This window comes from Mustela nivalis (genome assembly GCF_964662115.1).
Source record: "Mustela nivalis genome assembly, chromosome: 8".
In the NCBI taxonomy this organism is placed as follows: domain Eukaryota; kingdom Metazoa; phylum Chordata; class Mammalia; order Carnivora; family Mustelidae; genus Mustela; species Mustela nivalis.
The window spans coordinates 62,588,268-62,603,782 of NC_139027.1; the positions used below are offsets into that span (position 1 = coordinate 62,588,268).

Consider the following 15,515-nt stretch of genomic DNA (forward strand, 5'->3'; position numbering starts at 1 on the left):
AGAATTTTGAAAGATGTTATTCAGCACTAACAAAGGGATTATGAACCTGTTTATAAGCTAGTCAGTAAACCTTAGAGCTCATTCCCCCCAAGTAAGTCTAGGCTTAGAGATAAAAGTAAACACTCCAGCAAATCCAAGGAGAATTTGGATACATTCAAGCATGGCAGGAACTCAATGGAAGGTTTGAAGGCTACCCATACTTTTTCCCAGCCTTGGATGGCAACTGTGCTCTCCAAGATGTTTCTTGGTACTCCTATCAGAAAAAAAACTCATGGCTATACAACAGATAAAATATCAAACAGGCCCCAAGTGACATTATCTTAAATAAAGAGTGGGTCACATTGTCCTTTTCCTGGTCTCAAGGCAGAGTTCACTCTGTTCTGTAGTGTTCTGCAGCTGTTGGCAGAATTGACCATAGGAATGATTATTTTAAGAGAGATTTTCTTACAGTTGAGTGGGAAGGGACCTTGTCACATATTTAGAGAACATACAAGTATGTACGAAATGGAATTTTATCCCAGGGAACAAAAAATGAAGACAAAGGAATGATCTTCAAATGTGAGAACTGCCAAGTGGAAGCAAGGGCCCATCAGTCAAGAACTTCAAGGGTTTGGAGGAAGTAAAATTCTGCCACATCCAGAAGAAGAACAAGAAATATCAGTGAACAATTCTAAGAACTTCTAGCTGGATATGTGTTTACTTGACATTATATGCTGAGCCAATATTGCCACGTGCAAAGTACAGGGGGCAGGTACCAGCTTAAGATAAGGAAGAGCTTCCATGTAGTAAAATGAATTGGCCAAAGGAGCAGCAAAGTCTTTTTCACTGGCTATATTTTGAAAAATGAATAAATAAATAAAGACCAAAAAACTAAAAAAAAAAAAAAAAAAAAGTCTACAAAATCAAGACTGACTATAGGAGCCAGGTAGGTAGCATAATGTGTGAATCATCCAAGAAAAAAATATACATCAAACATATGGAAATAATCTATGGTTCCAGAAAGGCATTTGCTTTTTCTCCCATGTCTTCAGAAATGGAGACTTTCCCATCAACTTTTAAAAGGGACATAAGAATAAGGGGACATTTGTTTAATTCAACACAAAACAAAACCATGTAAGAGTAATGCTAGGTAGGTAGCTGACACCCGGCCCCAGCCCAGGAGCCAACAGAGAGTGGAGTGGACAAAGGAAAGTTGGAGAGTAAGCCCTGCAGAAAAGGGATACAATGCTAGCTGATTACTGCCATGTAGGAAGGCCGGCCCAGTGTGGACAGCTTTTCCGTTTTTATTGTTTAAGAAGGGCCAGAAATCTTGATGTGGATATGCAATCTCCCATTTTTAAATATTTGTGCCATTATTTCCAAAAAATACTCTGTGGGCCAAACAAAACATGATGTAGGCTGAATCTGGCCAAGTGTCCACCAGTTCATGGCTTCTGCTGGTTAGAACAGTTCTGTTATATGTACGGGTGTGGAGGGAAATGGGGAATTGTATGTTCAATAAGATCCTGTTGCAAGCCCAACAAATAGCACCCTTTTCCTGAATTCTGAACCAAGGGAAAAATGAAGACAAAAGAGTGAGCCATGGGGGCGCCTGGGTGGCTCAGCGGGTTAAGCCGCTGCCTTCGGTTCAGGTCATGATCTCAGGGTCCTGGGATCGAGCCCCGCATCGGGCTCTCTGCTCAGCAGGGAGCCTGCTTCCTCCTCTCTCTCTGCCTGCCTCTCTGCCTACTTGTGATCTCGGTCTGTCAAATAAATAAATAAAATCTTTAAAAAAAAAAAAAAAAAAGAGTGAGCCATGGCGGGCCCAGTGCAAATTACAACATTTCTCCTGAATAAAGCAAAGTTGGGGAATATGAGCAAGAGAGCTTCCTAGAGTTGGAGACACTAGACTGCACCAGGTCTTTTTTCCCCTCTCCCCATCACCTCCACACACCCCCCCATGCTATGTGTGTTCTCTGCAGGCAGCCGATTCCCTAAAAATACGTCAAGCAGAATGGGGGCAGAGTTACCCAGGCTTCGAATCTCTTTCCAGATGCCCCTGTTGGATAAGTCACTCCTCCTCCCACAGTAGAGCTGGGGAAAAGGGGCTTGAGTGAAAAGACTATTAGAACCCAGGAGAGTTTCAGATACACAATAGCCATAGAGAAGACGAGATCCCCCTCAACAGTTATTTCCAGCCACGGCCACCTTTAGCACACAGTGCATCTTTGTGAGAGTTACAAAAAGGCACTCCACCCTGGCAGATGAATTGCAGAAGGGCCCTTTCCTCCCGGCTGATGCAGCCCCAGGCTGGAGCACACGGCTTGGCAAGCAGTACCAGGGCTAGATTCCAGCCCACACTTGCCTATTCGGCCTAGTGCCGAAGTACAAAAACCCACAACTGCCCATAGCAGTCCTGCCTCATACTCTAATAATCCTATCAGTTTGATTCCAGATTCTTCAGTCTCCAAACTAAGCACAATGTGAGTAGCACCCACTCTCTGTCCACCTCAGACTTTTGGAATTAATACTGGTCCAGGCTGTGTCAAGCTCGTGAATGGGATGAAGCAGGGGAAAGGCTGGCTTCCTGGCATACTCTGTGCCTTTTTACTATTATTATTATTCTCTCAATTTCCCAATCACTAAGTTGGTACAAATTTCCAAAGAATGAACAGGCATTTTTTTTTTTAGCATGTCAGAAGTTAGTGAGGCTATAATCATTTCTTCACAATGTTTTTTAGTAAAGAATATATTAAGGGAGACATTGTTTTAAAAGTTTCCATGTACAACTGTGGCTTGTCCCAAATTCTTTGTATTCAGATGTCAGACTATAATTGTTGGTTAGCAGCAAGGTTACCAGATGGGTTATAAAATGCATCTCAAATGAATATCAAAAGGACTTAAGGAAAATACAATTAACAGCTGGTGTAGTTGAGGCAGGCTACAGTTTCACTGTAAAAAAACACGGAAAAAATTAACACCATCCTCATTAGGGCTGAGCACATTTCTGCATCCATGATATAACATCTTAACTTCTAAAGTTCAACCCAACAAAAAAGAAAAACATAGGGCTCTAAGTAAATAAACAAAACCCAAAAAGGAATGGAAATGTCTACCTTTCAGAGGTAAGAGACATGCCCATGAAGGGGAAAGCAACATGAAAAACAAAAAATATTTAGTTCAAGCTGATTTCTAACATATCATAACCAGGGAAATGCAATCAGCACTGTCTCCAGGGAGACCCACATGGCTTATAGACTTCTACATTCTTTCATATTTCTGCTCAAGCCAGGTGCTTCAGGAAAAAAAAAAAAAATTAAATGTCTGATACCACTTAGCTGGAAGTGAGTTCTGTCCTCTATCACACTGCCAAAAACCAGAATTCCCATTTTTGCCAGCCTATTTCCAGGTCACTGATGTGTTTTAAGAAAATAAAGCAGACATGGTAGACTGGATAATCTACAAAAACCATTCTTTCACTCCACTTACTTGAGACTCACCCATTCATTCACTCTTTTATTCATTCAACTAATACTTCCCCAGGTCTCTAAGCAGGCATGGTATGACTGCTTCTGCAGCACCTTTTCTTTCCCCTATGAGCATAAACCACGCAGCCAAAGTTGTTTTTATGTACAGTTTAAAATCCATGTACTTTTTTCTCCTTGAGATGAGCAAGTGATGTGCACACTGCTGTGTGTGCACAAATACTTTGATAAGTATTTGAAGAAGAAACAAGCAAACAAACCCACTCCATTCTACATGTAATTTCATGTGTGTAAAAAGAAGGGAGAACATATTTTGATTGTGGAGGACATGTATTTGGTATTATCATGTTCACCTTAAGGCACAGAGGGATGTCCAAACTTTGGAGAGCGGTTGGGGTGGGGGACGATGGGGAAAGCAAAAGCAAACACCCCGCCTGTTGGCAGCCTTGGTTGCTCTAATCTCAGGGCAGAAGGCTGTGTCTGAGCCCTCTGCTGTGTGTGCACATGGTTTTCTTCATTTATCTTTCAAACTCCCTCCACCTGAAGACTTGAAAGGTGAAAAGCAGGTCTGCAGATAAATATCCCTAACGTAAGATGCCCATGATGATGAGCTTGCTTTCTCTTCTTCTCTCTTCCCTCAGAAAGATAACAAACAGAGGAGGAAGCATGGCACATGGGGAAGTGGAGTTAAAATGTACTGCACGTTACTAATCCTAACATAACATTGGCAGCTTGCACCATCCCCCTGCCAAACCCAAATTAACACACTGCCTTACTGGAAGGCAAAGGCTGCAGCTATATTTATAGCTCAATTAACAAGTTTCATAACTAAACCTCCAGAAGTCCTAGGCAAACCTGACAAATGCTATGCATCTTAACACCATGGTGACCCTGCCAGAATGCCACCATCTTCTAACGGGGAACAACTCCTGCTATCACCTTGCAAGAACAATGATGATTGGCACTGGCCCATCTGATAAAGGGAAGCTGGCTGGGCAACTCGGCTCTTGTCAGGGGTATGTCTCTTAACAACTCCCAACCAACACACATACGGTTGATTCAAGCAGGCGGCTAATTCTTCTTCCTTTTGCAGATGGATGGAAATGCCTGCTCCTCGGGAGCCAATGGCTGCAGAGAATGACTGCCATCTTATGACTCAGGGGCCTTGGTCCTTTCGGGAACAGTGTCACAGACACACAAGGTACATCACTTGGCAAGAGTTGTAACTTTGAAAGAAGCAGAGAATCTCTTCATAAGCTCTTCTAAGCAGGTTAATTTTACTCGAGGGAGAAAGATTCTTCAGAGGATTATTAGTACAAAGGCAGCATTGTTAGGATGACTAGGGAAGGTGCAATAGTATTTTTAATATAGCACTGGACTTGGGGCAAACTGCCTTCAGCACCCAGGTAGGCTTTCCCTTTATTCAGGAACGACATACATGTTCCCATGGCACAGAGCACTGTGATGATTTGTCTGCACATCTGGCTCCTCTTGTCAGGGGTATGTCTCTTAACAACTCCCAACCCAAAGAGCCCAAAGAAGGAGGAGGGTTCTTCCACATTGTGTCCTCCACAGCACATAGCTCAGAAGTAATAGTAAGGCTTTAACACTTCCGAGTGAATGAATGAATGAATGAATGAATAATTTAATAGATAAATTGGATGAATAAATAATTTAACGGATAAATAGTACTATTCTCCCACACACCCTGAGAACTTATAATTCTGCAAACCTCTTGCTTTAATTTTCTGCCTAGAGTAAAACACATTTCATGCACCATCCTCACATCTTCTATCAACTATAATCCATCTCTGGCTACCTCTATCACAGACCTCTTCCTCATTAAGAGCTAGCCATTTAGATCACAGAAATTTGGAAAAACACCTACAGTTTACTGGTCAGAGCCTTCAATCTAACTCTACTGTTTGAAATCCTTGGCTGCTAACATGGGGAAGAAGTAGATGGTCAACTGTTCGTTCTATTTTAATATATCCCAGGTGTACAACTTTGGGTAAATTGCTAATTCCTGAGCTTCAGTTTCCCTGTCTGCAAAAGGAAAGGGTTAATTTAGAGATACCTTAAAATGCCTTTCAACTTTAAAATATTACGAAGTTTATTCTTCTGCAATCTAGTCATACACATACATACGAATGGCACAATTCTTTATTCTCCTATCCCCCAAAAAGAATGTCTGCAGAAGTTGCTTTTAATACACCTAAGCTTCTGAATCTGGTATGAGGGAGCCCATGCTCTTTTTGCCCCTTGGTGCTCTCACTGCTGAGCTTTTGATCTCCAAGTACAAGAGTATTCTTCCCAAGGAATGCAAGTGGACTATTTTCTCAGGATAACTTTGTGGCTGTTGAAAAAAAAAAAAATTAAGCCATAAGCATAGGATAAAGAGGCTAAGAAAAAGTGAGAGGCTGTTATTAAGGTAGATTGGAGTCAAACTAATAAGGATATTCTGCCACTATTCAAGGATCTACTGCCTCTCCCTGCTTTTTCAAGGAACAAGATCTGGAACAAAGATGCCTCTGCAACATGGAGCACAAAGGGGTAGGCTATGGGCTAACTCTGGCTCCCAAATACATTCAGTGGCTGGGCCATGCATAGCTGCTGTTATAGATGTTTTAATGTGATCTTAAGTAAATTCCCTTGGGTGGGTCATAGGATGCTCAGTTTGTCAATGGCCCTTACCATTCCTTATGTCTTGTATTTCTTTCCTACCTCTTTCATTCATTCATGATACTGACTCTTTGCCAAACACACTGTTTCTGTCTTCTCCCAGTAAAATAGAATGTTATGTCCCATGAGTGTAAGATATTCTTCTGTTTGTTCACTATGTCCAGTGCCTAGAAGAATGCTTGGCTCATAATGTGTATTTTGTACATAACTGTTGAATGAATGAATGAATAAAAGCCCCTTCTAGTTGCTCCATCTCAGAGCTCCCATTATACTCTGTTCACTCCATCACAATAGCCTTAATGCAACAAACATTGGTTAAGTACTGGACACGGTGTCAGCTATGGTACTAGAGATATTGAAGTAAATGGGACAAAGTTCCTTGTCTCAAAAGCTCACATTTCAGAGAAGGGAACAGGCACAATTACAAACAAATATACCAAGACAGTACAATAGTTTTGATGTGCTATGAAATGTGCCTCTGTGGTAGTAGAAGTTCATTACCTGGACAAGGGACAGAGGACCTTCTACACTGAGAGAATCGACTATATACAAAGTCACCAAGTGGTGGAGGTACACATGCTCAGGGTCCAGACTACTCCAGTCTAGGTAGAAGAGAGCACTGGGGAGGGGAGATGAGAGGTGGCACTGGGAAGGAGCATGTTTGCAGGATTGTGAAGACCTACCTTTACAGCAGAGCTGAGGATGCTATTCTTCAAGGAAGAGATACTATTAAAATATTTCAAATATGGAGTGCCAGGGAAACAATAGTGTTTCAGAAAACTACTCTGACTTTAACTGTAAGGTATAGGTTGACACGAGAATAAGCTTGGAGGATTCTATGGTAGTCTAGAGAAGAGATGATGGAGCCTAAATTAAGGTTGGACAAGTTGTTTCTCTCAGGAGAAACTTATGCAATAAAAATTTTGGAGGTAGAATGATAAAATTGACAAGTGAGAGGAGAAGTGGGGTGAGAGACAAGTAAAGGTTGAGGTTCCTGGCCTGGGTCAAATGGATAGTTGAGAGAGACTTATGTAAGTGTAGTGGTATGTAAGTATTTATAGGTCATGAAGTGGCCTGTGAGGAAAATATTTGAAAGAAAAAATACAGCTAATGCAAATAAAAGTTCTTGGGAAGGACTCAGAACAGTGCCTAGTACGTAGTAGTTGCTCAATAAAATGTTCAATTGTTAGCACTATCATAATATCCATTATGTTCTTCTTTATTGTATAGTAATTTAAGTCAGTTCACTATTGACACCCTTAGCTCATATAGAAAAAGGTTATGACTCCTTGCAGTTTCTGTTCCTGATAAGCACTTATAATTCCTTGAACAGAACCTCCATTCATCAACTAATTCATTCAAAATAGTTACTGATAAATAGTAGAACTGGAATCTTCTCAGGTGGTCATTTTGGCTTTTGCCTTTATTTTGAGTATATTTTACACATTTTTATCCTTACCTCAAAGTACCAGATGGTATGTATTAACAAATGGCCCTGGCCCTCTCAGATTACAATGATAAACTTGTCTCTGTCAATTATGAGACCCTCAACCACATGCAACATAATTACAAGTCTAGGAGACTGAGGCTGTAGCTGGGGTAGGATCAGAGATTCCACAATAATGTCGAGAATTGGATTCTATTTTTCTGCTATGTTGGTTTCAGTGTTGGCTTCATTTAAAGGCTGGCTTCCCTCAATGTCACAAGATGCCCACAGTAGTTATAGGTGTCATATATAGATAGAACAACATCCAGAGAACAAGAGACCATTTCTTTCTGGGTACCATTCTTGTAAGAGGGAACCTTTCCAAAAGATCTCCAACAGACTCCTCTTACATCTCAATGCCAGAACTGTATCACAAGAACTTCAAGCCATCTTTAGGTAGTTTTGGGGTATAGGAGAACTAGGATTGCCTTAGACTGATCAGGAGCACCCCCTTGGGAAGAGAAGCACACAGTACTGCAGAGGAAAGGTGACCGTGGAATGAACAAGATTCTGTTTGGAAGGATAAAATGTGGGGTGGCACAGAGAGATGGATGTTGGATAGGTAGTCAACAGGGTTTGTTAGACTTGAATCAAAACTATTACAGCATAAGCAAAAAATGATATAAAATGGCTACTCTCCTAACTTGTGCACATAAAATTTGTTTCTGGAAAGCTCTATGAGCAAACAGATGATGTGATAGTGAAATGATGAACAGGTAAATAGCTACTGAAAGTTTCAACTAGGTGATATGAGAAGGGCCTTATCAAAGTGCTTGGAGACTCACCACATACATTGCATTGCTGTCTCTGTATAGTTCCCATGATGTACCGACAGAAATTCTTCATTCACTCCACGAGCATTTCAGGGTCTGATACACATCAGACCTAATACCAAAACCTAAAAATAAATATTAATAAAATCAGTTTTCCTCCACCAAATATATATATCCACTACTACTCAATAAATAATTTTAACATGTGTCTTTAGGTCCATGATGAGTATACAAGGCTCAGACTAGCACAAAATGCACAGTGGTCAATTTTACTTTGGGGTAGAAGGATTGGATAAAGGAATGTGATGCTTGAACTGGGTCTTTCACTGTTTGTGAGATGAAAAGGGGACTGGGAAAGACATTTTTAAAAGAGAACATATAGCCAAAGGTGTACAAGTATAAATTAGTATTCTGCCCCTGTGAAACTCCAAGTGGATCTAAGTGGCTAGAGAATAGAGTTCAAGAAGAAAGGCAGATGGGGGTAAGCCTGGAGACTTGGGCAGGAACCAGATGACGGAGGGAGAGCCTTTTTTATCTCATGTATATAAATTGGGATTTTATGTAATAAGTAACACTGAAGACTTGAGAAAGTGAATAGACATCTTAAAATATCTGACAAGCTGGGTCATGGGGAGATTATGGTGAGAGTAAGTCTAGAGGTGGGGTGTTCAGTTGTTTTAATAGTTGTTGTTGCAGTTGTTTTAATAGTTTAGGAAAATCATGACATTGCTTGAGCCAAGGCAATAACAAGAGGTCTGGAAAAGAGGAAGGGATGAAATATTTGATGGACCTCAGTGAAAATCTGAATGTTGAAAAAGAACTGGAGAAATCTAGAATGACTGAGGAGGTGCAAGTATGGTTAATGAGAAGAGAGGAGGCAAGAGGATAAGGTAAAAGTAGGGTGATCAGTTTATCTGGGTTTGCCTGGGCTTTCCCAGTTTTAGTGCTAAGAGAGCTACATTCTGGGAAGCCCCTCAGTCCCAGGCATACCAGGGTAATTGGTTATCACATAAGGAAAAGTACATTTAAAGGGAAGTGTGGTAACTTCAATTTGGTAGGTAATGAACTCCAAACCTATCGGACAACAGAACATTCAACTAGCATCTACTTAACCCCCAAACAGCTGGCCAGTTCAGTGAAAATTCAACCAACTAGTGTTCACTAACTATGTATCCCTCTAAAGGATGATTTTCAAATAGTTTTCACATTTCCACTTCACTTGGAAATACCACCCAGCTTTCACACAGTTAGGTAGCAGGCCCTGACACAGTAGTTAGATGGTCTTTCTCCACCAGGGTTGGTGGGCTACAGATACAGGGATGAATGATGAGCACCTTCTGAGCCCTTCACGAAGCTCACTTAAAAAGTTATCCTTGGGGTGCCTGGGTGGCTCGGCCGGTTAAGCAGTCTGACTCTTGATTTCAGCTCAGGTCATGATCTCTGGGTTTTGAGATCCAGCCTGCTTAGAATTCTCTCTCCTACCCCCTCTGCCCCTACCCCTCCTGCTTCTGCGTGATACACATTCTCTTTCTTAAAAAAAAAAAAAAAAAATCTTTAAAAGGAGTATGTCCTATGGTAACCTAAAGTCATTTCTATCAAGGGGACTACCCATCTGCTTATTACAAAATTAAATTATTATTAATCAGAAAACAGTGTGTTTCTGTCCTTTATCAATCTTTATATCACAGACATACCTGTATTGTACATATATAAGCATTCAATAATTTGTTGCAAGAGTAATTCTTTGAAGCCCATAAAAATTACGTGTTATGCTTATTACATATTCAATTAAAATAGCTATAATCTCTAAATTCCTTTATCTTTTTTTTAAACAAATAAGAATTTGAAAACCAGAAAGTTTTAGGTTTGTATGATAGCTCTGAGATGATTCTAAACATCTAGTTTAGCTCAGTAAAAGCCTAGAAATATCATGGCAAGAAGGTAGTTCCATTTGATACATTTATTTGTACTCGAGACCAATATTGTTCTACCAATAGCATGCTCTATAAACTGACCCAGTGCTCTGAGAGTCCCCAAATGCCTTATTTAAAACAATGGGGCAGACACTGAGGATGGTGTTCAACTCTTAACTTAGCAATTCCCACTACTGATTTAAACCAGACCTTCAGTGTTATTTTAACATAGGTTTTGGATTTAATTATCTTAAATGTCTAAAAGAATGCATACAATTCCCAAACTGTTTATCTCTTTTATGGTAAAATCTCTTCCCCTATCCCTGGAAATCTGTTTTAATTATTTAATCAGTTTGGCTGAAACTCACAAAGCATTAAATTGTTAGTTGTTACTTAACATTCCTTATAAATTGCATTTATTAATTTCTGGATAGAGACTTGTCCATTGCTACAGTAATTTAAATTAGTACCACATGGTTACAGACCGCTGCTGAATGATGATTAAATCTTTGGGGCAAATTCAGTCTTTTAAGATTTAAATGGCACTAGAGATAAGCTAACCAAATTTGGGTCCAAGAAGTTACAATTTATCAAAAATGTAATAAACCATGGCCAGAATATTCATCGTAAGCAGCACATAATGTGGTCCATGAAATGACATTTTAGCATCTCCCTCACTGTGGTCACAGGGAAGTGCTGACGGTGCAGACACAGCAATGCTCCATTGATATTTAACAGTTCCCATCTACAAGGTACTTTGCAATATTGTGGCTTTTTATACACTCAAGTCCCCCTGACACTCTATCAGTCATTTTGTTATTCTACACAGTGGCATATTCCTTTCGTGGTGCTTTAATTTCACAGGCACAAACAATCAACATGACACACAACCCTTTGGACTCTCAGCAAGAGGAGGAGGAACTGTGGGACCACGTGGCATTTCAGAATGATGAATCGCTAGGGGCAAGAATTCTATAGAGACGACTGACCCTAACCTACTTAAGTACAGGTGATGAGAAGGAGGGTCTGGAAAAGTTAAGAGATGTCTCCCAGGTCACAAAGGTGAAGAGAAGCTCTAGAATTCCATGTCTTTACTTGCCACCCAAAAACTGTTCTTTCAACACCTACTACCATCACGGATTCCATTCAACGGATACGGCCCTGGATCTTAACATTTATTCAGATTGCTGAAAGGATCTAATCATTTTTTCCCAGGGAACTGACTGGGGAAATCAAATGATTAAAGAAATGAATCTTCCCATTGCTTCTGAATACTTAAAAAATAATAATAATTTAAGAAGAGGGTAACAGGCAGGGCATAGAGGAGACCATAAGTGTCTCCCACCATAAAGACTGACTGAAACACTCAGGTAAAATAACAAAATCAACTCATAAAATAATAGATTCATCTTCCTGCTGCTAAAGATAAATATTAAATAATCCTAGGTGCTGCTGGCTGAAAATTAATTTCTGTAAGGCAAACAGTATAGTATGTATATGTGTTTCAATTTCTGTTTGGCAAGGTGCCTATTTTGAGCATCCTACACAGACCTTTGAAGTATTTGGGCTTCTCTGATAACGCAGATGCTTAAACAAGAACTGCTTCCTCAGGGCTCCCAAGCACGGTAAAAAGTCTGTTTTGGATTGTCAGGCTCCCAACTAATTCCAGGTATTCAGTCTAAAAACACAACATTTTTTTAATGCATTAATGATACATCGCAAGCGTTCTGAATTGAATTGTGCCGGAAGATGGGAGTGACATTAACTTATTAGAGGAGTCACGAAGTGCTGAACCACTGCAATTTGTGTTCCCCAAATTACAGTCAGGTGCAGCTGCCCGCATGGGGCAGGCTGAAACAGGATACACAGTGAGAAAAAAAAGTGTTTCAGACAGAACCCTCTAATGATTAATTTACAATAGAAAAAAGGATAGAGGGCAAATAGAACATTGTATTCTAAATCATGAAACTATTATAGACGTCCCACCTGTCTACTCTTCGACCATCTGAGAGCTAAGCCATTTTATCTCCCAGCCCTAGTCGTTCTGACTGTGCTTCTTTAATATTGGTGTTTGACAAATCACATAAAATGTCCCCAGGAAGCCAAACACACTCAGGACCACTTCTGTAGAAACCTCAGAAATGTTAAAATGAAAACAACAACCAAAACAGTAACAAAAATCCACAATCAGAACTTCCCTAAAAGCCATAACCTTTTTTTTTTTTTTTTTTTTTTTTTTTAAATCATGAACACTTATCCCTGAAAGAATCTTCTGTTAGCAGCATGGGAGTTAAAGCATGTGGTATCCTGGACCTAGCAGACGCCATGAGGCAAGGTGAGCTCTTGGTGGTCATGGGAAGAAGAAAATCACTAGGAGTCAATACATGGAGTAACCCTTACTTCCAAGTTTACTCAAGTTCTTTCTACAGAAGGATTTAGCAGAACATTGGCTCTATAAATGGAACCAGAGAGTGGGATCCCTCACTTTGATATTCTACTAACACTCCATGCCTCTTTCCAGAAGGGACATGCTACCCAGCACAGTGACCAAATTCTAACTTGCGTCACTGCATTCTGTCTCCTCTGAATACCTCCTGGAACTTCATCTGGTCTTCATTCCATGTTGTAAACCAATATGAGCTGTTGGAAAATTGCCCTTGAGGTGGCTGTACTTCAGCACTGGGCAACATGACTCATGAATATTTTTAACAGTCAAGGCCATATGTTCCTCTCCTCTGTCGAGCATGGAGCCAAATGGAGCTTCTTAAATAACACACAGTGTGGCAGCTACTGCCAGGCACACAAGGCAGAGGCTCAGAGTTGGACGTGTTCTCATAGTCAGAGATGGGAAAGGTCCGTGACTCTGAGACAGAATACCAGCTGACTCAGAGCTAAGAAAATATTGGGAGAATAGAAGAGTTGTTTTCCGTGCTCTGTTTTCAACTTTGTTTCTATGCCTGATTCACTTTACAAATCAGTTAAGGGAAATGCTTCTCAGTCTTCTAGTTAACCCAAGTCCTCCACCCTGCCCCACTCTCTCCCAGCGTGCCATCAGGATTCCAGAGTGCCCAGGAGATGCTGCCCAGAAGCCCACCAACACCCACAACTATAGCTGAGGGAAAGAAAACTTCCCTTTCTTTATGATATAACCAGGTTTCAAAATGCACAGACACCCATGGACTAGGGTTAAGTGGAGGCAGCTTTTGAAGAGCAGCTTTTGGAGGGGATGGAGCTTTGTGGCAAAGGAGAGGAATGGAAGGGATGAGAATAATAGGAACAGGGTTGCTTGAAAGAGGACAGAGACTGAGAGGGACCAGAATGGAAAAGGAGAAAGGACACAGAAAGGAGAAACCAGGAAGTGCCTGAGATTCATTTTATTCTTGACAGGCCTGCCAGATCTCCACTTTCTAATGACAACTCTGTAAATTTCCAACATTGTTTTGTTTTTGAATGTGATCTATTTAGAATTATCCAGCTTTTGACCAACTGAATTCATTTTGCAACGCTTCTAGGTGAACTTAATAACCTGATACATGTTTAAGAGCCCAGCATTGTCAGCCACTGTGTTAGGGACCAGAGATTGGCCACAAATAGGACTGACATGGTCCCTACCCTTCCAGATCTTAGGGCATGCTACTAGCATTTGATAAGCATTAAGGGAACAGTTCTGTGGGGTTAGGGAAGGGTCCCTGGAGGAAGTAAGAGATAAGCTGAGACTCTCAAGAAATAGTGAAATAAGTCTGATCACCATTGTCAGTCTAACTCACCACTTGAAATATTAGGTGTCTCTTCCCTGCCACTAGTGGGCTCACTGCCCCAGGAGACACCTGAAGGAAACACGGTTGCCCATGTGGGGATAAGCAGAGCTTGCTGAAGAGCAGAAAATGTGTTGTGTCACCGATCCTTGGAGGCCAGAAAGATGCCAGTGGAGGGATTCAGCGTTGACTTTGAGTTTCTAAAATGTCACATAAAAAATACATAGCTGTGCCTTCCAGCCCCAAACTACTCTTGCCACCACCTCCCCCTGCCCCCGATTAAATGCCTTCAAAGTAAGCAGATACAAATGGCACGTAATACATTTGATTTTCTCTTGCCCCTTGCTTACTCTGGCATCTTCCTTACCCTGTGTCTTGTTCTATCTGGCAATAAGGTTCCTGTGGCCCTGGTTCTATTACCACGTCCCCATAAGTGGCACCTCGGCACAAGACAAGGTGGGCAGGACTATAAGGACTTCAAAAACAAATGCCACCAAACTCTTTACAAATCTGACATTTGTAATTTAGGATAAACCAACCACCCAACTCTACATGGGTGGGTAAGCTTGCTACAAAACATGCCTGGAATAGCAGGGGACTAATTTGACCTCACACCCTCAGTAAGAGTTATTATTTTTTACTATCTTTGACCGTATTCCCAGGATGCAGAATAGTTTGAAGTGTAAAAAATGCAATCATTCAAGTGCTTAGACTATCCCACACCAAGTATCTGTACGGTTAGAAAAAAATGAGTATTTGTCGTCATGTAGAAAATATCTGGGGGAGAGACTGTTCATTTTTTTGTTTAGATAGGTTGCTGTCTGTTATACATGGGTTTAATTATTTCCCCGTTTGCTTTCATATGCACTTTCACTCCTGTTGTGACAGGGTTTACTATTATTATTGTTATTATTAATCCCAGAAAAAAAGGAGAAAGATTTAACATGGAAAAGAGGACAAATGCCATAAAATCTACGATAATAACGTGTTCAGTAGGAACCATGGTCATTGCAGGGTAGAGTTGCACACCTACTCATTCTTTTGTGATGATCATGTTTTTACTATTTCAAATTTAATACTTTTTCTAATATATTATATGTTACCTCCCATGTATTTAAGCTGTACTTAAAAGCATGCTAAGAACTGGTAATTCTTTAATGGTTGTTCACTTACAAGCGATTGTGGGTCATTACACAATCATTTAAAGGGCATTAATGAGAACCATTTAATGGTTTTAGTAGAATATCATTGTAAGGGACAGGGGAAAAGTTACTGGCTGTAAATTTTTATGACCATTTCTTACAAAACGTATTACTTTAAAGATTTATGTATGTAACAATGAGTACAATAAAAGCCATGCTAAAAATAATTTGAAATCAAAGTAATGCATATAGATAAGTCTTTGCTCTGCTGCAATTGGGTGGGCACCTTAAAAAAAAAAA

General features: G+C 40.4%; 1 protein-coding gene across 1 annotated transcript in view; it reads right to left on the reverse strand.

Annotated features, from left to right (window-relative positions):
* The window catches only part of LOC309871387 (uncharacterized protein), a 574,873-nt gene that overhangs the window by 154,788 nt on the left and 404,570 nt on the right, over window positions 1-15,515 (reverse strand). Inside the window, exon 5 of the mRNA XM_082744364.1 lies at window positions 8,425-8,530. Coding sequence (XP_082600490.1) covers window positions 8,425-8,426 — 2 coding nt within the window. The 5' untranslated portion in view covers window positions 8,427-8,530. The remainder of the gene's footprint in view (window positions 1-8,424; window positions 8,531-15,515) is intronic.